This window comes from Bombus pyrosoma, linkage group LG11 (assembly GCF_014825855.1).
Source record: "Bombus pyrosoma isolate SC7728 linkage group LG11, ASM1482585v1, whole genome shotgun sequence".
In the NCBI taxonomy this organism is placed as follows: domain Eukaryota; kingdom Metazoa; phylum Arthropoda; class Insecta; order Hymenoptera; family Apidae; genus Bombus; species Bombus pyrosoma.
Genome location: NC_057780.1, coordinates 6,516,338 through 6,540,608, shown reverse-complemented (window position 1 = coordinate 6,540,608; position 24,271 = coordinate 6,516,338). Strand labels below are relative to the sequence as shown.

Genomic DNA, 24,271 nt, shown 5'->3' with positions numbered 1-24,271 from the left:
ATTATACCTTCTGAAAATGGAGTATTTTTTAAATGTAAAGGAAAATGTATGTATTGATAAATATATTGTATATAACACGTAATAATTTCATATATAAAAAATTTTCTGTTTTTACAAGTATGCAATAATAAAAAACAAATCTAATTTTATATTTGTTTTTTTATATGAAATCACCTGCATGTTGAAAATACGATTTAGCGAACTCTCTTTAAACAACATTATTAAGGAAAATGTTATAAATTTGTTTGATTATTTCTCATTTCAATAATTCACATTTGTAACTGATTGTTTGATGATATAGATATAAAATTTCAATATGTTTTATTTAAAAACTACTTGATAAAATTTTTAGTTGCTGAAAACGATATTTAAATACATCGTAAACATACGATTATCCATTCCATCAAACTATCAGGATTTATATTAGATGAAATTTACATATTAAACATTGTTATATTAGTTAAGCAAAAAAAAAGCAAAAAATGGCAGAATATTTTATAAATTTTTTTAATGTAGTATAGGTCATCTAAACTTCTTGGTTTCTACATTCTTTTTTTGTAGTAATATGCATACTTGACTGATATATTAATTATGATAAGGATACAACTAATGCAACAACATTTACATCTTATTTGAAATAATGATTTTAAGTATGTAATTTCTCGAATATCTTTTATTGTTATAAGTTATACATTTTTTCCTCATTAACTAATTTAAAAATATTTGTAAAATGAGTACATTAGTCTCTGTGTACTCGATTAATGTTAAAATACTATTTATATTTTGTGCTTAAAAATGTACTACTATGTAAAAACGTTTTAACATTGTCTCTGATAAATTATGCATTTACCTAAGAAGTGCTTAGGCTGTGAATATAGTTAAAAAAGCTAATGGAAGATTTATTTGTATATAAATAAAGAGTTTCTAAAAACAATTAAACTATAATATAAAATACTATGAGAAAATCATTAATTCAATTTATTAACATTCATCGTTAAATTTAGTTATTACATGATGATTACATATATTAATATTTAATCACAATATATGTTTTAAATGTTCATCAGCAATGTCTTTGGGTGTCATACCATTATTATCTTTTATAGATTCAGCTCCGATAGACAGCAAATAGTTTACAACATCAAGATGCCCACATGAAGCTGCATAATGCAATGGTGTTTGCCCATCTTCATCTTGTGAATTTACACTTGCTCCTTTTTTAATTAATTGTTCTATAATTCTCAAATGACCTCGATCTGCAGCCCAGTGTATAGGTAACAGACCTTCTGAATCTGTTAAATTTGCATGTTTTGGTTCTTTGTTTAGTAGTTCTTGTACTTTTTCATAATGTCCTTCTTTCACCCAATCCAAAAAAGTTTTATCCGTATCACTTATTTCATCTTCCATATTTATTAATCGACTAATAGCAACCCAGTTATTAGATTCGGATTGCACATCTTGTTCCCAGTTTGGATTAAGTTTAGATAGTTCAAGTACATAATTATTCATAGCATCATCACAACTCATATCATTAAGATTTTTCCATGCTTCCCATTTCTGTCTTGCTTGCATTTGATACCAATTGGGTTTTGAAATATTACATGGTCCAATTGTAGCCTGTTTATATAAAGCATAGAATTTTAAGAGTTCTGTGGAATTTAATTCCGATGCCAGTGACTGTAAATAGACCGTTGCTTTATTGAATGTTTTTTCAAGACTCATTTTGATGTTGTTTATATTATTTACTTTAATAAACTATGATCAAAGGGTTGGTCAATAATAGGATTTATATTAATTGTGATTATTTTTTTTATTGTCTGTATTTTGTGTATATTCACTGTGCATATAATTTCATTGCCTATCAGCATCTAATATGTGTTTCTCTACAAACTGTTTAACAGGGTCTTCATGCAAATATTTAAGACCTTCAGTAATAGATAATTTTCCATCATCCAAAATATGATCTTTACTAAGTACAGAGGTTACTACTAGTTTATCATAAAATTCTACAAATCCATAACCTGTGCTTAAACCATATTTGTCAAATATAACTTTTGCAGTTTTCACATTACCAAATGCTGAGAAGTATCCTTCAAGCTGGGAATGAGAAACAGTCCATGGAATATTACGTATAGAAATTAAATATCTTGAAATCATGGCAAAAGACACTTAAGCTGCACGCTGTATACTTAATAAGTGAATTGTATGATCTTGCATTAATTCATGTATGTTTATATCAGAATCTGTTCCGAGTCCAGCCAATGATATATGAGTGCAGGTAAGATTCCATTTATTTAATAGATGTTCAATAGACCAATCTGCACTTCTTTCATGATAGGTACACAAGAATTTTGCATTTGGATTTCTCTCTAATAAAAATGCTACTGTAACAACTATATCTTCGAATAACGCTGGTTCATAAAAACAATCAGAACCAAGAATTAAATCTAATGGCCCAATTGAAAATAAACTGGATAAAAATAGACCCCACGTAATGCCAACAATTTGAACTTGAGATAAAATACCATTTAATTCGCAACTTCTTCTTATATGCTGTAGACTTCTAGGAAAACTAGCAGAATCGCTTAAAGTTACAATAGCACCACATTTACTAGCTAAAATTCCAGGAAGAGCTGTACCTGAACCAAGTTCTAAAACTCTCTTCCCAATAAGTTCTTCTTTATGTTCCCAAAGAAACCAAGCTAACACAGGTGCAGAAGGCCATGTATAAAAACTATAATTAGCTTGAAGTAACTGTAACAAAAAATAAGTTGACAATAATACATGAGGCAAAAAATACTTAAATAAGATCATAAATTTTAACCTACACACAATATACTTTAAAGAATCAAATTATTTTTTAAAACTTCTTAATATTTAATGTTTTATGATTAATTAAAATATGAATTCAAATATTAAACACTTTATCTACGTTACTCCATTTAAAAAACATGAATTACTAACACAATTATTTTACAAATAATAATATTGGGTTGGCAACTAAGTGATTGCGGATTTTGTCAATACCATCTAATGACAAAATCCGCAATCACTTAGTTGCCAACCTAATATACAAAAAAATACATAACCAAAAAGAGTACATGTGATATACATACAATAAAAAAATGAATCAATAATGTATCTGTTACTGAAAAATTGTAGTACCTCGAGGATATAAATCTCTAAACTCTCGTTGCACTGTATGTTGTCCTGAGTCTTACGAGAAGTAAACAAAAATTTTTTCACTTGCTCAGAGACGATTCCATCGGACATTAGGCTGTGCGTAGGTGGACTGGTATCGCGTGAAATACTTTCTTCTAAACCTGGCATGACTAATTATCAAACCGTTTCCACTAGTACCTATTCATTCTGACTGTAATTATTTAGTTGCAAATAGAAATCATAAACTTCGAATTTTCTTTGTCAACAAATAAAATCAAGGTCGAAAATATAATCGCTATTTTGTCCAGAGTTGTCGATTCACACCACAATAGAAAATACAAACGTGTAGATAATATTTAAATTTTCAAATGGCGGGAACAAGTTTCGAAAGAATTTCAATTGTATATTTAATATCTTCTTCTTGTTATCACTGATACACATTATTTTTACTGCTGCCACATTTTACTCGTTTTTTCTTATGTATGAAACTTAAAAAAAAAATGTTTGGATTTGTATAATGCTATAAATGTATATGAATAGTTTACATGGATAACATACATCTACATGTAATTCGAAAATCTAGAAAAAGTTAATATTCTTTAACGACATTGTTAATTATTTATGTGATTAAATGTAAGAAGTATTAATTAAATCTTAAATTGTAAAATAAGTATTCAGCAATATCAAATTTTGTTATGTATAATTTTTGGTTTAATATTGTTAAATATATGTATCCGTGATTTCATTGATTACATTGATTCTATTAATATTAAGTTTAGGAATATTTTCGTACAGAATGTCATATAGAATAGTCGCCTTCTACGTACAGAATTTCTTGGCAAAATAAATGACAAATTTTGTGTTATATAAATTAAAGTCTACAAATTCATGTTAAAAAACATGTTCCTTAATATGTTCCCTTACTTTTTTTGTTAGCAATAAAACTGGTTACAATGGTTTATGTGTATTCGACAAAATTGGAGTATTCGTAATGTAGGATGTATTTTTGCCATTTTAATATTGTCATTCTATGTCATGAAGTATTCATAGTTTAAAACGATAACGTTTATGACTTTGTCATAGTTATAAATTTAATTGTAAAAGGTTGCAATATGCACATGTACATTTTGACAACGTATTTTTAATCATATTTTAAGTCAAAAATGTACGTTATTAATAACAATAATAGATGATGTATTACTGATATACTAGAAATATTAATTTTAAGCGATCATGACAATTTCTATCATTTTAGATACTTGATACAGTGCCGTGCTGGTCGTTTTGATTAAAGATGGAGGAGGCTGGTAATGAGAAGTTTCTGTCAAGGAGGCGTTCCGCAGCTCTTAAAGCTTTCAAAGTTAAAGACGAACGAGTAGCAACTTTTAAAAAGGTACGTGCATAATTTTTAATACTATCTATACTATTATAGTTAGTCAGTCGTAAATTTTATCCAAAATTTCTATGTATCTCCCGGCATTGTTTTCGATACATCGTAAACAACAATGGGAATGTTACATTTTTACGTCTTTTTAGGTAGCTGCGATTTTGCAAAAATCTGAAAGAGACAGAACTGCAGAAGAAACAGGGATACTCGTATCTTGTAGTGATGTAGTAAAAGAGGTTAATTTAAGGTATAGCCATTTTGGAAATCATTGATTGTACACTTATGAACATGTCAAATTATTTTGTTATTGCTAACATAATATGGAAAATTGTCATAATATATGAATCTTCTTATCGTTTTTATGAACAAATAAATATTTAGAAAATGTAGTTTAGTAATAAATATGCTGACAATTATGTTAACAAAAAATTTACCAATTTCTTAGACAAGAGAAAAGGCATAGAGTAAAAGCAAGACTTGAAGAGGTAGAAGATGCACCAGAAATTTTAGAAGAAAAGTGTATAAGGTTGGCTGCAGCTATCAGTAGAGCAACATCGCTTGCTGTTTATACTGGTGCTGGTATTAGTACAGCTGCTTCTATCCCTGATTATAGAGGAACAAATGGTGTTTGGACTCGTTTACAACAAGGAAAAGATATCGGGTAATGTTAAAACTAATCAAATAGTGTTAAAGGATAATTAATCAGATTTTGTTGTCTTTTACTATTTATATTACTAGGTATTTTGATCAATTTATTATATATTTCAGAAATCATGATCTTAGCCAAGCAGAACCAACGTTGACACATATGGCTCTTTATGCCTTATATAAAGCAAGGGTTTTAAAACATGTAGTTTCTCAAAATTGTGATGGACTTCATTTGCGTAGTGGAATACCTCGTACACTTCTATCTGAAGTTCATGGCAATATGTATGTAGAAGTTTGTAGAATGTGTAAACCATATAGAGAATATTGGAGATTGTTCGATGTTACTGAAAAAACAGCTCGATATTCTCATGGTACTGGAAGATTATGCCATAGATGTAACTCTGGTTTGCAAGATTCCATTGTTCATTTTGGTGAAAGAGGCAATCTTCCTTGGCCAATTAATTGGAATGGTGCAACAAGAGCAGCAAAACAAGCAGATGTTATATTGTGTTTAGGTTCTAGCTTAAAAGTTCTGAAGAAATACCCATGGTTGTGGCAGATGGATAGGCCGATACACAAACGTCCGTCACTGTACATCGTAAATTTACAATGGACACCAAAGGACGAAAATGCAGTTTTGAAAATAAATGGAAAATGCGACGAAGTTATGAAAAGAATTATGGCTCATCTTGGGTTGGAAATACCACAGTATAATCGTGCCAAGGATCCTATTTTTTTCCACGCTGTACGACTTAGAAATAATGAACAGCACACAACAAGTCAACCTTGCTTGGAAGAGCCATCCAATGTTGTTCATAAGGAACTAAATCAAATTAATGACAATTTTCACGAAGATGTTTCATCCGAAACCAAAGAGGAAGAATGTGTTTCACCCAAAAGAGTAACCGAATCAATGTCTGCTTATTCAGCACCATTTTTTACTGCATTACCATTTTTGTCCATGGGCTTACCATTTCCACCAATGTATATGTGCCCTCAACTAACACCACTTTTTTATTATCCATTCATGCAAGTACCGAATATGACCTCAGACGTGCCAAAACCTAAACCTACGTGTATTTTTTGCATGGAAAATGAAGGCTCTCTTACTTGCCTTTATTATCAACGAGACGCAGATAATTCTAATTTAATAGGACCCGAAAGTAAGCAGATAAAAGATACAAAAACATTGGTAATCCATGCAGATCCTCCAATAGCTGCTAAAAATCCTGGGTGGTTTGGTAAAGGATATCGCAAAGGCATGAAAAAGAAACGGTAGCATTTACTCTTTCTCATATACGACCTTTCTTTCATTTCTGTTATAATGTGAACGTATATATGACATATGATATATGATAATGTATGTAAATGTTTGATTTCTCCATATCATGATGAGATCTGTATACACAATTTAGATATGTGTAGGAATTTAAGTACCCAAAATTTTAGCAATTAATTAAATTAAAGTATTTAAAATTAAAAAACTTAAATCTCCATACTCTGAAGTATTCTATTATTCCTGTTTAGTAGTTGTGTGATTATTTAATTTTAAAGTTTCAGTTACAGAATGAAACAATTAATACATATTTAAAAATATCTACAAATGTCTAACCTGAAAATTGTTAATTTCATTGTTAATTGCTTATTATGAAATTTGCTCGATTTAATGTTTTTATTATTGTACAGGCTAATTATATTGTGATTTTTAGTTGTAAGATTCGTAAAGTGTTATGCAAATCATGAAAAGTTATAGTGACCAAAGTGATATATCTTTTATTACAATTTTTTACTTTGTATTTGTACAGTTGAATGTAACATAATTTAAAAAAAAAGAAGGTATGCATAAGTAGTATACATGTAAAGCTTTTTGTATCTTTTTATATTGATTTACCATTCCAGTTTTATGAACTAAGAATTCGAACAAAATTAATCCTATGAATATTAAAGGACTGCTTGTAATAAGTATCGAAGTATATTAGCTCCATTTTTTTACTAAACGATGCAATAAACAATACAACATTTTATATAAAAATATAAACATCCATCTTTTATTTATTTATTTATTTTTTTATATAGCCATCTTAAAATGAAGCAGATATAAACAAGGTATATCTGAAATTATTTATTAACTATGAAATCAAACGTAACGCGATATATAAACATGCGCGTGCCTATACACACAGTGCATTTTTTTATATCATTAAAAAGTTTACTATTTTGTATTATACATATAACTATATGGTGATTTTTAATAATACAGACTACATGTAATGTATGAAAAACATAAAATTTTTTAAAAATATGCAATAATATATTTTTTTTTAAATGATGCAGCTATAAAAATAACATTAAGTAAGTCACGGTATTTCGGATAAAACAGACTGTTACTTATAAGCTTATTAATTAATTATATACTGATAGACAAATCAATATGTAATAACTATATAGTTCTAAAATTCTTTATCCATTTGATAATTTTTATTGCATGATGTTTACCAAGCTCAAATTTAATAATAAAACAAGATATGTATATATTTTATAATGTGATGCGTATATATATAGGTCATGAGACAATATAATCATTACTATTTCTAAGATTAATTATTAACATTATTAAAACGATAATAGACAAAAGAAAATAAAAAATCTTTATAAATAAATGAGAAGATCATTGAATATTTAAAGTTAACTGCGTTTATCTATGTGGAACAATATTCGTAAGTAAATTTTTTCATTTTTACCATTAAGTATCTAATTTTTTTAAATGAAATAAATTTGTAATGTTTTAAGTTTATGATTTTCGATAACGTAGGTTTCGAAAATATAATCTAACAAATTAGAAATAAATAAATACATAGACGTCAATATAAATAATGATCATATTATATAAAATTGGGAAGAAATCTTTTATATGAAAGATATATTGAAATGGGTGAGAGATATCAAGGGATAGACTTTCGATAGAAATAAACGCAACTTACATGGCGGTGAGTGAACGTTATCGAAGATATGTATATAGTATGATATGTGTAGGTAGAATAAGAGTTACAGCATCAAGGTGAGGTAAAGAAAAGGAAAGGAGATAGAAATGAGAACGAAAGGAATATAAAGAGGGAGAGAAGTATAAGGGCTAATGCTGGCAGAAGGGAAGAGATTGAAAAAGCCTACAGTCTGTTGTCATGGTAACCCCGTACAGCGTCACCCTATTACCAGCTTCGACAGTACTTATTGTAAAGCCTACCGTAGTACTTTACCGATACTACGATAGTGTACGTCGACCGCTCATTGACTTCTTGACTTTGTACAACGGGATCTCGTTGCGAAGCATGTGGTTCTACTCCTTTTACGCTGTTCTTCTAGAAATGACATCGAAGTACTTTCCTAGCCAATAAAGAACCATCATACATAAAGGAATAGGAGAAATATTATTTACTAATTTCTTACAGCTTAATTTTAAGTTTTTAAAAATATAGAACATCTTAAATATTTTCTATCTTTTTAATTTTTTGAACCTATCATCTTATGTATCTTAAATTAAACATAGCAGTTGAGTATGCTATATAAATTGGCATAAACAATATTTTTATAGCTAAATTTTCAAATTACTGAAATGTACAAATTTTACAATTATTATCTTAGGTGAACGAAATTGTTAAGTTTGAAAAAAATACTATAAGACTATACAGAATTAATAATTTTTTAATGTTATACATTTATGTTAAAGCATCTGTTTCGTTATAATTCGTGAAACAATTAAAAAGAACATCTTTAACTTACGTTTACATTGAATTATAACGAAGGAAGAATATACTATTAACATTAAGTAGATCGTAGAATACTTTTGACTTAAATAAGATGCGAGACCAAAACTATTAGTACAATTACTTTCGATTGAGCCAGTATACAAATGTTGGTAATATGGTTATATCAACGCATTATATCTGTGCATGCACGCGCATATGTGCTCATAAACTCAAGTCGATGGTACAAGGTAATTAACTATAATTAGTTCTATTGTACTGTGTTGTTCTTACATCATCTTTTATGTAGTACAAGAACATAATTGCTACCTTTCAAACATTTATTTATTTGAAGTCTATATATAAATTATTTATGACATGTATTTTATTCCTTTTTATAAAAAAAATTTAGTAACGAAATTATTGCTATAACTATAATACATACAGGCCTCGAGGATTAAATAAAGCAATTTATATATATTTTGAAATTAATATATTTAAATTTGTATTCTTGTAAATAATTTCTAATATATGATATACATTCAATGCTTACATTCATGCTACTTTCGACTTTAACCATGATTATTTCTTTTTCACGTTCGTATTTCTTCAGATATCTTCTTTTTTTAAAATACTTTATTCATAGAAGGTGTAGAATATATAAATATTGAATATCAAAACAAATATTTAAAAACTATTTATATTTTAATAACATATATCGAGATACAACATCCATCTCGGGTCATATATAGACCCGAGGAAAACAGGAGGGTTAATTAGTAGAAAGTTGAAACGTAAAAGTGTTCTAAAGTTGTAGTTTCAGAAATCGTTATTTAAATTATGCGTTAATTATCGTACTGCATAGACATATGAATGTGTATCTTTTGCAGGATTAATATTGTTAATAATGGTAAAGAAATTTTAATTTCAGCTGATTAACTTGCCTTTTGTATGGCTTACATACAAAGCGAGTATACTATCCTATATGTCACACTGTAAATCTTTCTATATAAAACGCTTTACATTTATAGTTTAATGTAACGATATTATATCAACCAGAAATACAGGAAAACAATATACAGAATACGCGATAGAATGAATGGATTTAAAAAGCCAACAGTGCGGCTCGGGGACCTAAATCCATACAAGGAGGAGATTTATCATTACCGGTTGGTCGAGCGCTCTGGCGGTGGCATTGGATACTAGAGGACGACAGTGCTACGTGAGAAATCGTGATGGAGTAGTTTATACCCTGTTTGGTCGCCGTTTCTCACCCGCGTTCAAGTACGTTTAAAATTACCACACATTCGGTCAGTGCATCTGTCGGTCGCCGCGTAGAGAGAATCACTCAGATCGCGGTTAACAGTATGTCAGTCATTCTCGAAGCGACTGGTTACTTATTCGCGTTAACGTAACAGGGAAAAGTACGGTGTCGGAGGAGGCAGGTTATCTTCTTTGTTCGAGAAAAGCCTCATCAGTGGGCAATGGCGCGGGAACCTTACGTTCCAGAATCGGTGTGTGCATGGCGTAGGTGATGATCGGTGTTTGTACATGTGGCATGGTGTTTATAGCGAACAGGAAGATTTACATACCTCGCTGGATTGACCACCTCGTCGGTTTTTGGATACGAGCCGTGTCGTGAGCCGCCATGAGGCGCATTAGCGGTAAGCCAAATACGTTCTTAAGCCATCTTAAGCGATATTTTTTCGATACGAATCGACCATCCACGTCTAATCTTATAGAAAAGCATTGTTTACGTTTGTTAATCAAGTGGCATCACAAAAAATTCCTCGAAGAAAGGATATGTATATTAGAACGTGATTTTCAACTTCTTTACGAAGTTGCGCACGCGCTCATTTCGCTGTGTTTGCCAATTATTTCACATTCTCTCTTTGAAACGTACTGATTTTTAAATTTATTATAAATCGAATGTAATATCGGATGAATTTCTATATTTGAATACTGGGAAAGAGTCGGTTATTGGAGTGACGTTATGATCTATCGGATGGATTAACTCAGTGGTCAAACTATACTCGCTGCTACATTTTGCATTAAATCGTTAAGCTTTACGTAACTGTTTACAATACGTTTAATGTTTCACACGTTTTCGAGCCACGTACCGTTGTTTGGTTAACTTTGTCGTTTAGAATAAGATATATATACCAAAGGTGATAAAAGAAAAATTATAACCGGTTAATAAGTTTCCTATTTGATCAGTAGATTTGACAATATTAAGACTTATCTAGCATTGAAAATTGCTCGTATAATTTCACGAGTCACAATTAATACAGAAAGCGGCAAACAAATTCGAAAACGTTGTATAGAATGAAACATAATAAATCCTCAGGTGTTTTTAATCTATGCTCTACAGAATTGGCGTAGGGAATAATAAAGCTAGAAAGTGGAGTTGCTTGTAACCAGCAAACGTATTTGAACCTTTCCCCTTCTACTTGAAAGAAGCTGCTTGAATATTTTCGCATTCGTAACATTGAGCGAAATACAAGGTTCGTTCTCTGGAGAAAATCAGGCAAATGGAAACAAAAAAATATATTGCTGCGACTTCTGCTTTGTGACAGTTTTTTTGGTGTATGTGCGATTTGAAAATTGTCATTAACTATTTGGTCAACATTCGAACGTACAACATAATAAATGCGGGAATTTTGAATGCTTAAAAACTACTTGATTCTATTTATTTCTTTATTTTGGTATTTTAATTGATATTCGGTATTAATTAATAAAATAAATTGTGCGTGATATATGTATACTGTTCATAAGAGAATCTTTATGCACTTCATTCATTCATTTTATACATTGGATGCAGTATAATGGTAGATTAAATGTAGAATAACAGTATTTCTTGAAACTATCAGGAAGGTGTGTCTTCGCTGTGAAAAAATTTCATTGAGAAATTTCGTTCAAAGATTCCGTTTATCTTTTTACTTCCTATACATTATTCATCGGAAAAAGAGTTTTTATTTATAATGTGCACATACTTGTACATGCACAAGGTATATATTACAACATTTTTCTTTAAATATATAAGAAGCAGTAAAGGAATCTTCAGAAAAATACACATAAAAAGTAACATACAGAAAAGAGTTGCTCTTTTAATTATTACCGCGAAATCTCGACGAGTGATTCATAATTAATTTCTTATTATTTCATATTCGTCTTGCATAACACTAAATGTACGCTTTGTTCGGTTAATTTATGTTCCTATGCGCGTGCCTGAATTATCATTTGCGATTAAACGAGCCCCCTTTGATTGTATTACATCGCGTTTGCATATAACGGAACGTCCAATTTATTCTCTCGCTGTGATGTCTTAAAAAAAAAAAAAAAAAAAAAAAAATATCGAAGCATGTACATACAACGTTACAAGAAGTTAACAAAATTAACTTTCAACGAATCGATGCACTTTCAAACATCAGCGAAAACGTAAAAAGATGTTAGCTATTTTTCTGTACGTCCTTTCCTCTGTACTTTCTCCTCCATATAAAAACAAATTTACACAGAGAAATAAGAGTTTCTAGCGTGCAATTATCCAACAGATATCTCGAATATGTGATTTCTTCGATTCGGAAGAAACGAACTTAGTTATCGATTCGTTATAGTTCGATATTAGCCGTTTGACGAAAGAATTGCGCGATTGGAGGGGAGGATGAAAGATGATCGGGAAGGTGGGACTAAGGCGAGGAGGTGTAGAACAGAGTAGGAGGGACGAAAGTATATAGGAAGAGACGGAGGTGAAAAGAAAGCAAAGAAAGATGGAAAGAAACGTGGGACTGCGTTTATCAGACTTTTTCCATCCACGTTGTCGAATGTCCACTTTCGGAATATCCAGATCTGCCGATATAAGCAAATAAGCAATTTGTTAATCGTGCAAATGAAGTTTCTTAACCGGGTTATTCGTTTTGACTGAAAATTTGTATAATTATCGAATCGATTAACGATGACAAATCGATTTTAAATCAGGTTAGTTTTGGTCCTCGCGAATGATGTAATTTGTTTATAAGAAAATAGGAACTACGTAGCGCAGTAGGAAATGGGAAATTTGTAAGTTTGAAGAAATTTTCGTGCATTCTCCGGTTACTAGACGAACCGATCAGATTAATTGGAAAATTTTATGGCAGCGAAATTAATAACGAGAAAATAACCAGATTTTACAGAAACGCGTGCTTCGATGTTAGGGTTCTGTATAAGGTCAATTCGACATAGTTTCATATAATTCTTCGTGTTATTTTTATAATATATTCGATTTGCTCGATAAACTGTATATAAATTGTATATAGATTGTATATAACTTGTACATAGAGTATTCCCGTATCATTCCCATCATTCTTCTAAAGATGCACTCCAATTTAATTATTTCATCGATGGCTGTACAAAATATTGTAGTTATTGTATCCGTACAAAATGATTGTTCCTTTCTTTCTCTTTTTCTTTTTTCTTTTTTTTTTTGTTTTGTGTGTGAACATTTGTTGATATATTTGGTGAATTTACGAAATTTATTCGAGGACGGGAAAAATCGTGTACATCAATTTATTTATTGAACTTGGTTCGTGCTTTGAAAATACATCCTTTAACTCTCCTTATGTTTTAACTAAAAGTAGGTTACAGTGACATCCTGTTCGAGAAGCGCACTTTTTCTCTCTCGCATGCAACAGCGCATTAAGCAAAGAAAAAAGAAAAAGAAAAGAAATATATATTAAGTTACCGTATAAGAAGTCGAGTCGCCAACCCTTGAACTCTTAGAATATATTCTCCTTTATCATTTCCTGCAACGATTATTTACAAGAGTTTCATTACAGTTAGCACGATGTTTGATCGGAAAACTAAATATTATAGAACCGTATTATAGACGCTACGTGCTTCATAAAACTCGATTTGGACCGAATAGCTTATGTATATAATGCGCTACGTGTCGTATTCATACATTTAAAAAAGTAAAACCAGACCTTTATTTTCCTTACAGCTTGCACTTCTTCGTCTTCTTTGAAGACCGTGAATTATTCATGAAAGTCTCTTTTTTTCTTCCCCCCCCCCCCTCCCTTCCAGCCTTATACCCCTTCTGTTGAAATATTTCATTTTAAATTCTCGTTGAAATATTTCTAACCGGTCTTACATTATAAATTATTAAAAACACTTTACGTCGTCCTCACTGAAAATTATTCGAAGTTCAATTTCCGCAATTATGTAGTTATTAAAACGTTATCATTCTTGAGATGAAAGTACACACGTATACGCATACAAGCAGGCTGTATAAAGTGCTATGTATAAAGTGAACGTTCGAAGATTGATTCACGGATGAAAGTTACAGTAATGTAGCGTACATTTAGACGTTAGCGTGTATTTAAGCGTAATACACGAGATAGAAGCGCCTTGTTCGAAAGTCGAATTCGCACATAGAGGAAGAAAGTATATGCTCAATTTATTCAGGCATAGGTGGCATACGTATGATATATCTACGTGTACGACGAAGCAGGTACGTTTGCAGTAGCGAACATCAGCGTCGAATTTTTTCGGATGGCCTATCCATCCACACTTACGCCGATGCTTGTCAGCAACTCGTATTATAAATACGAGTGGCGACTGAACTTCTTTTAATAATCTTTTCTAACAAGCATCTACTCTTCCATTTGTATCGTATGTTAGGCCTTAACCCTTTCGTTATGGCAACTTTCAGATTGAGAAGGTTCTTGGTATACGCGCACGCAGGTAAGTTTCTTTTAACGCTTCGTACTTTGAGAACTTTTATTATACGATCAACCTGTAACTCCATCGTGATCTTACGACGAAACTTCGTGAAACTAAGGAACCTACGGTGTAATTTGAACCAAGGACCAAGGTTGTGGAATATTTTGCTTTAGAAAGAGAACAGTTACGAATATACGTGTATGTTTGTAAATTCGTTGAAACTCCAGCTTTCTTCTTTGTTTCTACATTCTCACTGGTTTACGAATAACAGAAGAGACGGTCTCTCCGTCAATGAATAATTGTGTCGATGTACGCGCGCGTGTTTCATTAACGAAAGGGTTAAAGTTGCATAAATATCTTTACTCGACACGATCCAAGTCAATCGAACGAGTGCCTTCGAGATATTCCTAGTTTCTCTTCTATAATGCCAAGTCGTTTTTGTAGCGTTAATTATACATAGGTGAAAGAACAATGTTTTCCACTATTTCAGGATAATAAGCAGTCACCTGATCTGATCTGTTCATCCCTGCTTTGTGAATGTTGTAATCAAGAACGACGTCTGGTTTTGTCTCTTTGTAACTGGCTCTTCTTGTGACCGCACAACAACGTAAGTTGTAGAAGCTGTGTGGCATGCTAACAGCATCAAACACATCTCTCGCGTCTCTCCATTTTAGGCAGCGCAGGTGCTTTCTTCTTGCAGACAGATTTTTTTTATCTTTTTTTTTTCTTTCTCTCTTTCTTTCTTTCTTTTTTTTTTAATATTCCATCTTTAACACGGTTGCTTGTGGGAAGTATTTTTTGTAACCTACTCGTTCAGATAACGAGATACATGTCAAAATAGTTATCCGAGCGTTGTAATGTCTTACAATTAGCAATTTTTCTTTCTTTTTTTTTTCTTTTTTTCATCTCACATTCACTCTAAACGCGTTACATCGGTTATAATATCGTATAACAGTTTCATATTCTGCGTTCATCTTCTTTTATATATATGTATATAATATTGATATAATATCTTAATATTTACATAATATATATCGCAGTGTGTACAAATTTCCGGTCAGATGGATTTTTCACTTTATATTCTGAAAACGATATTTTAAAGACCTTCAACTCTGCTACGGTCCTCGAACCTTTTATATTCCGACTTTGCTTCGCTTTCAACTGCAGAAGAATACCTTCAAATGACATTCAATGTTTTAAATACAATTGAAGATCACAGGGAAAGAACATGATAAGTAGATTTTTATTGTCCTTTTTATTTCAATTACGCTTCACGACAGGGAAGGATATGATTTTTTAATAGCAGCCAACGAAGAACAGAAAGAGCGTGTTGAATTCAAAGACTCGATTAACGAAGTTTCGTAGAAGTGGAACATACGTATAATGTTACGATAAAGAGCAGTTTTAACATTATGAGAACATATTTCGCCGTAGAATCAAACAAAGGAACAGTTCTAGTAACCTCGCTTCCCTGTAGTCTTCGGTTGAAACGAAAGATCAATAACAATCCTCTCGTATCTTCCGCAAACTTAGAAATTTTCTATCGCTGAAATAACACGATTCGGTCGAAAATATGCCGAACGATACAACGGCATTAATTAACACGTTGACTGCCAGACGAATTTCCCATGGTTTGCCCAAGGCGCCGACGTGAACTTTTCATTATGCGATGCATATTACGTTGAAATATTATTTGCAGCAAATAAAATGAGTTATAAAATCATGCTTGAAGGATTTTTCGCGGTGCCGGTCACCGGTGACCCCTACGATGTTGTAGACAATTATTACGACTGTCCTTTCTTCAAACAATCGTGCCATGTACTTTTAATATTTGCTGCGTCGCCGGTCACCGGTGGCCCCCACGGCGCTATAGCCAAATCGAGTGCCGGTCACCGGTGACCCCCACGGCGTTGTAGACAATTATCACGACTGTCCTTTTTTCAAATAATCGTGCCATGTACTTTTAATATTTGCCGCGTCGCCGGTCACCGGTGACCCCCACGGCGTTGTAGACAATTATTACGATTGTCCTTTTTTCAAACAATCGTGCCAAGTATTTTTAATATTTGCTGCGTCGCCGGTCACCGGTGGTCCCCACGGCGCTGTGGCCAAATCGAGTGCCGGTCACCGGTGACCCCCACGGCGTTGTAGACAATTATCACGATTGTCCTTTTTTCAAATAATCGTGCCATGTACTTTTAATATTTGCTGCGTCGCCGGTCACCGGTGACCCCCATGGCAGTCAACGTGTTAACGTTATATAATCGTATGACAGTGTTTCCTTTTACTTGTAACGCGTTCGTACCCAATGTCAATCCTTCAAGATCTTTTAAATATTGCTTATGGCTTGTAAATGAAAAATCTAAGTCTGACCAGAAACTTTTCCACGTTATTGTGTGTACGTATGCATATATATATATATATATATACACATATATATATGTATTGAGAATTTGTACAGTTTCCGTTATTCTTAAGATGGAAGTTTGATAGCACTGCTTTGAAGCGACCACGCCTCATAATCGATGCAAGCCAGAGAATGCGAAGGAACATATAGAGGAATGCGGAATTTTTAGACCGTAATCACCGAGTTTAAGTTTCTTCACCATACAGGCACTTGTATATTATTAAATGTTAAAATTCGTAGATCCTTTACATCGTACGTATATACACTTTCGTATTTAAAAGAAGGTGTTAGTTGATTTCAGTTACTTTTCATTTTTGAATGGTCTCGCTGTTTCACTTGATGTTAAAACGTTGATCAATCGATAGCGATGCAACGATGTATTGTTTTCTTTTAATGTTCTCAGTGCACAGAATTCGTCTGCACCCCGTACATTTTTAGCGTTTGATGTCTTTAGGTTTGCTCGTTTTTTCTTTTCCTTTTCTTTTTAGAATATAATCGTGAAATTTGTTGTTCGTTAGATGCGTTTATCGTTAAACTGGTATCATCGAGTTCGTTTCAATTTGTATTTCGTATTTTACGCGATAAAGGCGATCGGTCGCGATTTATCCTGTAAGATGCGAAAGATAAATTGAAATTATGAAACGAAGCGACAATCGAGACGTGTCGTCGAGGTATTGTGAGGTAATGACGAAAGAACAAATTACGAGTTATGTTAAGTAGTTAAAGATTTTATACGGAACATGAAAAGAACGGGTAGGCAGCGCGAAATTCAGGCCTCGTCCTTTTAAAACCAGTGAAAGTGAAAACGGTTGCTTCCGGTTCGATTGACACGCAACTCCGAAATTGAATGAAGCGGTGATGAAATTTGTTCAATAACTTAAAACCTGCGAAATCCAGCTTCAAGATGCTTTTTTCAATGGACAAAGTTGGTGGATGGATTCTCGTTATGTAATTAGTATAACTTTAGTACCATTGGCGATATAATGTTGCAGAATGTGTGGTACACTTAAGCGGAAAGTTACTGTGCGTGCAAAAATAAATCAAACAGGAAAGAAAACAGATTCCTTTGCTTTGACGCTTCGTTTTCAAGAGAATCGAGTTTAAAAGTTTGTCAACTACACGTACATACATTCGCTTAACTGCAAGCAAAGTAAGAATCGTATTGGTTTGGCAACTAAATGATTGCGGATTTTGTCAATACCACCTAATGACAAAATCCGCAGTCACTTAGTTGCCAATCCAGTACAACTGGACAAAAGACTGTTTTACCAACAAAGATAAGTGAAAAAAATGTAGAGTAAAGTTTTCTCGTTTAAAGTTTCGTTCTCAAGAAAATCGACTTTGAAATACACAATAGATGTCATCGGCACTTGGTCGACAGCCACATTGGACACGTTCTTCATCGATAGTTCCCTAATAGAACCGATATTCGATCAATTTTCAGATTGGATTTTCTACAAAACGAGGCGTCGAAGAAAGGAAACATAAATTTTTTCTTTTCCTCCTCTTCGATTTCTTTTTGGTCGCGGTGTACCGTCAATTCTGGGACACTGTGTATACAACTACATAGTTCGAATGCAGACACTGGGTAAAGGATGTGCATTGAACGAAAGGTGTATCACATTCCATTGTGTATCGGATTGTACAAAGACGAATACTATCCGTGTCATTGAACAATATACGTCCATTAGCGTCTACTGTTCTTTGTTAACCCGCGCTATTTCCTTTTTACGTAAGGCTATAAGAGATAAAACTATGTAGAACATTCTTTTACAATAAAAATGAGAATATTTTTAGCGTTCGTATGTTAAATATATTTAAAAGCATGAAAGTGGAAGTAATGCGTGGTTTCAACACGCGAGGAATTATTAAGGTCAGTGCAAGAATAAATTATGTGAAATGTATTCGAACCTGTACTACCAACAATATAGGGTGTCCCAGGTATTTTCTGTAGAACGATATAAATTAGCAGATTCTGTCAGTAAGAACGAGAAAAAAGTGTATACGTATAGGTTTATAAATGTTCTATTAAAAATTTCTAACAAAAATGTGGAGTAACAACGAGCCAGTGTTTTTGTTCGATAAAGCGTAGAAACAGACTAGGGATATTTACTCTATATCCGTGTTAAAATGTTATTCAATGTACGAACACTATTTTTACGTTATGAATTAACATTCGTGAGAAATTGGTTATATTACATTTAAAAATTGCTTGTTCATTTCCTTTAATTTCAGGCAATGCGTCACAGACTTTCTTCTATATTAATACTTGATTAATAAATTTTTTTCCTTCAAAATTCCCTACGTGTAAAAATTCGGTAGCGTGATATCTGGTGATCTTGAGGAGCAAAGAATCGGTTCTCGACCTGTCCATCATTGAGGTTAATGTTCGGTCGACCATTGCGCGAACGAGGAACCAGTTGGTTATTTCGTATTTTTGTTATAATTTCCTCATAAAGGATTTACAGGCCCACATTTATATGACTTTTTCTCTTATTCTTATTTATATACTCATACACGCAATATATATTAATGACAAGTATTTTGCAGTAAAAACTTGCGACACCGTGTATATAGTTTGTATCTACACGATTTATCTGTCATTTGAAGCGTGTATGCGTAACGCTTCTCACTAAACGCTACCTGGGATTTAATAACATGCAGCGGAAGTTGAAACACTTTTTACTCGTTGGTGTTTCAGAAAGGAATCGGCAAAATTTCTCAATTCTTTCTAGCTCGGTGATTCTAACATCGTGACAGTTTGCTTTATTCTTTTAATGACATCATATAAGTGACTTTACTTCTTTCGAACGAAATTATGTGAAGTTATCTTGTAAATGAGAAAGGTATATCGTATAAGTTGGTTGAAGCTTTATTAGAAAGTTGTAATATAACATCTTTTCTTCCTTTTTTGTTATGTACAAAATATTACACGTAATTAGACTGCAGATACTTATGTAAATTTATATTTTCATAAAGATAACTGAAAGAGTAGAGAGAGAAATTTAGCTGCTGTATTTGGAAGATTTTATATATTTTTCCATGTTTTGGATGTTCCATGCATTCCTGCATCTTTAAATTTACCATAAATGCATAGAAATTCTCAGCCTACATATAACGTATCATAACCTATAATTCATTGAATACAGTTATCAGAAAGCGATACAAGCAAGAGTGATAGATACGTAAAATTGATATCTGCATTTCTAGAATGTTTAACAAAATTGATAAAATTTATAAAATTGTCTAACCTTCAAAAATATTTTACATCGTGCAAATAGTTAACGCGCAAACAAGTGGAACATTTAGTATGTTCGAAGCGTCGACCCTAGCATATGAAATGACAGTAAAGGACCGCAGTTATTTGCAGCATGATTGCTTTCGCGGATTTTTTCAGTCTAAAGGTTCTATGGGTTCGAAACACCAGGTAACACGAGATGATGCCACGTTACCCGAAACGTGGCACAATGTTGCCGCAATATGTCTTGTTTACACGAAAGCCGGTTGGGAAGCGTGGCAACGCTGCAAGCCCTCTAGACCTTGCTCTCGTCCACAGCCTTATTGAGCAACACCTGCATAGAATATTTTGCTAAAATCACTTTTTTCTTTCCTATATTTTCTATTTATCCATCTGTGTATTTAATATACACATACAGATATTTGTGTATATATGTATATTTTTAGATTAGTTACGGTATACTGAATTATACAAATGTCTTTGAAAATATTTCTTGGTATTAAGCAATTGTATAAGATAAGTTCGTTTAACGATTTTTGAAAGGTGTACATGTTGGTAGAATTTAGTTAATTTTATTCCTAAATTTCGTAAAGGCAATCTTTAAATTACTTTCTTCTCGTGGAATAATAAGTTCTTTCGCGCTATTGAAATGAGTTCAATGACCACGGTTACTCAAGGTTAGTCAAGGTCGTTGCTGTAGACAAAATGATCGTAGCGTCTTAATCAATTATTCCTAAATCTACTTACTTTCGCCTAGAGAAATATTCTAACTGTTGGCCAACTTGTAACCGTTGCATAATTTGGTGGAAAATAGTTCCATTTTTTAAATTGATTCCTATACTTTGTGTGTATAACCTAGCAAAAATTTAAATGATCGAAAAAGAAATCTTTTATGACGAATATGAATTTCTTTATAAAAATCTTTATTGAAGTGTTCGTTACGTGGAACGTCGTAATGTTGCATTCCAAGTCGTTTGTAATACTATCGACTAAAATATGCAAGTAACAACGATTGAAAATAATTATTATCTGTACAACGCTAAAATCAAATTGTTCGTTAATTACTAAATTTGGAAATTTCAATTACGTAATGTACATATCCCGATTTTTTGTATGCTTCACAAAATCACTCGTATAAAATAGAATCGGGAAAGTAATAACATAATTGGTCTGATCGTCTCATTACGTATGATTCGTAAGCTATAACGTGAAACGTTGCAGACTAAGTACTTACCAACATGAGCTCGCGAGATGCGTATCTGTTAAGGTCCATTGACTCGTGTTAAATTTACAACATGTCAATTGCTATTAAGAACGAAAGAATAAGACGTCAGTGGCCAGAGAAGCGGAAGTCTGGCAGAGACGAAAAAACTTGCGGCAGCTTGACATTTCGTTTAGCCTTGAATCGTTGTCTTAAAAAATACTTCTTTAATATTTCATTACATAATTAATTATGTACGAGTAAAAATTATTTTTAAGCTCTCTTTAAGGACTACGATATTTTCGAAACGTCTGTATCTTACGTCTGCAGTAACTTTACGCAACACGAAGGTATGTGAAAAAAAAAACATTAAAATTATTGTTTTACTTCAAAATTAAATCAGACGATTACTAAAACTGAATTTGAAAAATCGGTTTGAATTAAATTCCCATTCAGATAGGTACGTACGAATAAACTTTTGAATTTTCAAATTTATATCGAATTTGATTAAATTAGCGAGGCAAATATACTTTAAAATCCTTATATTTTTAAACAAAACTTTTACGCAAGAATAAAGTGAAATTTCTGTTTGGATGCAGCCTATTTTTCTTAACATTCTTACTCAAGCTTTTTTAAGCTCGTGGTTCTTCCCTGCTACTCATTATATCCCCATGCAATTCCGTCTCCTCTCTTTACCGCTTGTTTTTCGCTCTCCCGTCTCCTGTTCTTTCCTGCACTTGTCGCATTCAAACTCGTACGTCAATAACCCAGTCACTTCACAAAGCTTGCCTTTCTTCAATCTTGATTACTACGTTTTCAAGTGTTACAAAAAGTACTACATTTGTTTTTGTTATTCTTTGTTTACATGTACAATACCTTCTTCCTTTAATCGTATTTCTGTAGAAAGAAATTTTTCTTCGTTTTACGTTCTTCAACATGTTTCCCCTTTTTAATATTTCTCGATTTATATAAGATATTTCGTCTAGACAATCGATAGATTACCTAGAAAATTATGCTAATTGTCAATGTTAATTATATCGTTATGTCTGTGTTAGCTTATTGGTGTACTAATTCTATCACACTGACTACTACTAATTAATGTTAATTATCACTTTTTCCCTGTGTATACAATTTTCCCTATCCTCGTTTAAGCTTTTATCGTGTAAAAAGCGCACGATTTAATCGTTAAATTATGTTCTTTCGCTATTTGCTTCGTTCATTGTCAATTGCGGTTCTTCGTTCAACAAGAAATGAAGAACACAAATTACTTATCAAGATAAAACATGATAAAACACGACGTTCTATTCAGAATTTAAAGTGAATGCTCGTATCATGCTCCATTCTTCGATAAGATATCTCATTGAAAACAAAGAATTACAAATGATTTTCAATGAAAAATATTACATATATATTACATATATTACATATTTTTAAGAATGGCGATTTGAATACAGGTATAGCTTGCACGTAACAAAAAAGAAATTTATCGATCGTAATTGCCGTTCAGTTCAACCCGTTCACGTCCGTCCTTGACAGGATGTATCTGGATGAACGTCCATCCTGATATCTTATGCAAATTACTCGATCCAGTCATGAGATTGGATTTTATCTTCTTCTGCGCTTGCCTTTCAGTCATGTTGCATCCTTAAGGCTGCTTTAAACATTGATTTATCTTTTAAACGCGTTAACCTCGTACTGTTATTGTCTACGAAGAAAATTCCAAAAGAGATGATCACAAATCGCATAAAATGTTACAAGTCAATTTATCTGAAACATGCGGCAGAATCTGTTTCTTTTTCTTCTTTTCTTTTTTTTTTTTTTTTTGCTTTTAACGTTGGAAAATTCACCGACAAGACTTTATATGGTAGAGGATACTATCATCTAGTTTCCACTAGCAGATAACAGGAACGATTTTATCATTTTTTCTACACCTCTATCTAATGTACAGTTTATTGTGCATCGGTGCTATTTGCTTTCCTTATACTCCACACAGTATCGTAAATTCTATGTAAAATGCAAGACAAACTTCTTTTTAACTCTTATGCCTTGATTTTTGTACATGTACAAATTTTCAGATTGTGTACCAAAGGAAATTTCGTTGGCCAGTATTCGATAATACATACTGTATGTATACTAAATTATACAAGGTGGTCCACTTAAATTTATCACCAGGAATATCTCGTTCGTTTTTGATAACATTAAAAAGTGTTTCGTGTATAAGTTAAGCAGTATCGAGAGGCACATCGTTTGGCATGATCAGTCTTTTCGTGGGAGAACAAATAGAGGACATACGAAGGTCGCCGATGTTTTTTTGAACGCAATGTTCTCCGTAAAAAAAGTATTAACCAAAGGCAAAACATGAGAATACCGTCTCGGGTCTTTCCTTGTCCTCCTATACATTAAATCTGACAAATTAGCGAAATTCTGCTAAAATAAAATAGGTTAACATTTGTTGAAATAATACAAGTCCAGAATATCTGCCGAGCTAATAATTTCTTGACATAAATAGCTTAATACCTTGTTGTAGAGAATGTAACAAGATAAGAATGTATAAGATAGTGTACTAAAAAATGTGTGATCCCACTTACAAAAACATCGCTGCACGCCTAACGACCTTCACATGTCCTCTGCGCGTTCACATACGGAAACACTAATCATGTTAGATCATGTCCCCCACGAAAACATTAGACTCGTATACATTTTTTTTAACACGTGAAACATTTTTTAATACTATCGATATTTAACATTTTTTTAATATCATCGGTATTAAACATATATTAATATTATCGAA

The 24,271-nt window shown here is 32.3% G+C and overlaps 5 protein-coding genes across 6 annotated transcripts in view; 2 read left to right on the top strand and 3 right to left on the bottom strand.

Annotated features, from left to right (window-relative positions):
- Nucleotides 1-651: 651 nt before the first annotated feature.
- On the bottom strand, nt 652-1,866 carry LOC122573006 (acyl-CoA-binding domain-containing protein 6). Its single transcript, XM_043738830.1, has one exon. The coding sequence runs from the start codon at nt 1,720-1,722 to the stop codon at nt 1,039-1,041; it is 684 nt and encodes a 227-aa protein (XP_043594765.1). The 5' UTR covers nt 1,723-1,866; the 3' UTR covers nt 652-1,038.
- LOC122573007 (SRA stem-loop-interacting RNA-binding protein, mitochondrial-like) lies at nt 1,709-2,157 on the bottom strand. The gene has a single exon (XM_043738831.1). It carries the CDS (start codon nt 2,155-2,157, stop codon nt 1,852-1,854), a length of 306 nt encoding a protein of 101 aa, XP_043594766.1. The 3' UTR covers nt 1,709-1,851.
- Nucleotides 2,158-2,169: 12 nt separating this feature from the next.
- Nucleotides 2,170-3,473, bottom strand: LOC122573005 (methyltransferase-like protein 23). Its single transcript, XM_043738829.1, has 2 exons — nt 3,166-3,473; nt 2,170-2,754 (listed from the first exon to the last, which is right to left on the bottom strand). The coding sequence occupies exons 1-2, from the start codon at nt 3,328-3,330 to the stop codon at nt 2,170-2,172; spliced, it is 750 nt and encodes a 249-aa protein (XP_043594764.1). The 5' UTR covers nt 3,331-3,473.
- Nucleotides 3,474-4,137: 664 nt separating this feature from the next.
- Nucleotides 4,138-6,695, top strand: LOC122573087 (NAD-dependent protein deacetylase sirtuin-7). The gene is made up of 5 exons (XM_043739024.1): nt 4,138-4,327; nt 4,418-4,555; nt 4,699-4,796; nt 4,995-5,210; nt 5,318-6,695. The coding sequence occupies exons 2-5, from the start codon at nt 4,457-4,459 to the stop codon at nt 6,474-6,476; spliced, it is 1,572 nt and encodes a 523-aa protein (XP_043594959.1). The 5' UTR covers nt 4,138-4,327; nt 4,418-4,456; the 3' UTR covers nt 6,477-6,695.
- Nucleotides 6,696-10,139: 3,444 nt separating this feature from the next.
- The window catches only part of LOC122572549 (caskin-1), a 51,539-nt gene continuing 37,407 nt past the window's right edge, over nt 10,140-24,271 (top strand). The window contains exons 1-2 of one of the 2 annotated variants that reach the window (XM_043737615.1): nt 10,140-10,601; nt 15,125-15,241. Coding sequence is in view for 1 of the 2 variants with exons in the window: in XM_043737614.1 (XP_043593549.1) it covers nt 10,586-10,601 (16 nt within the window). In the remaining variant the exon portion in view is untranslated. The remainder of the gene's footprint in view (nt 10,602-15,124; nt 15,242-24,271) is intronic. The other variant, XM_043737614.1, reaches the window with a different exon arrangement.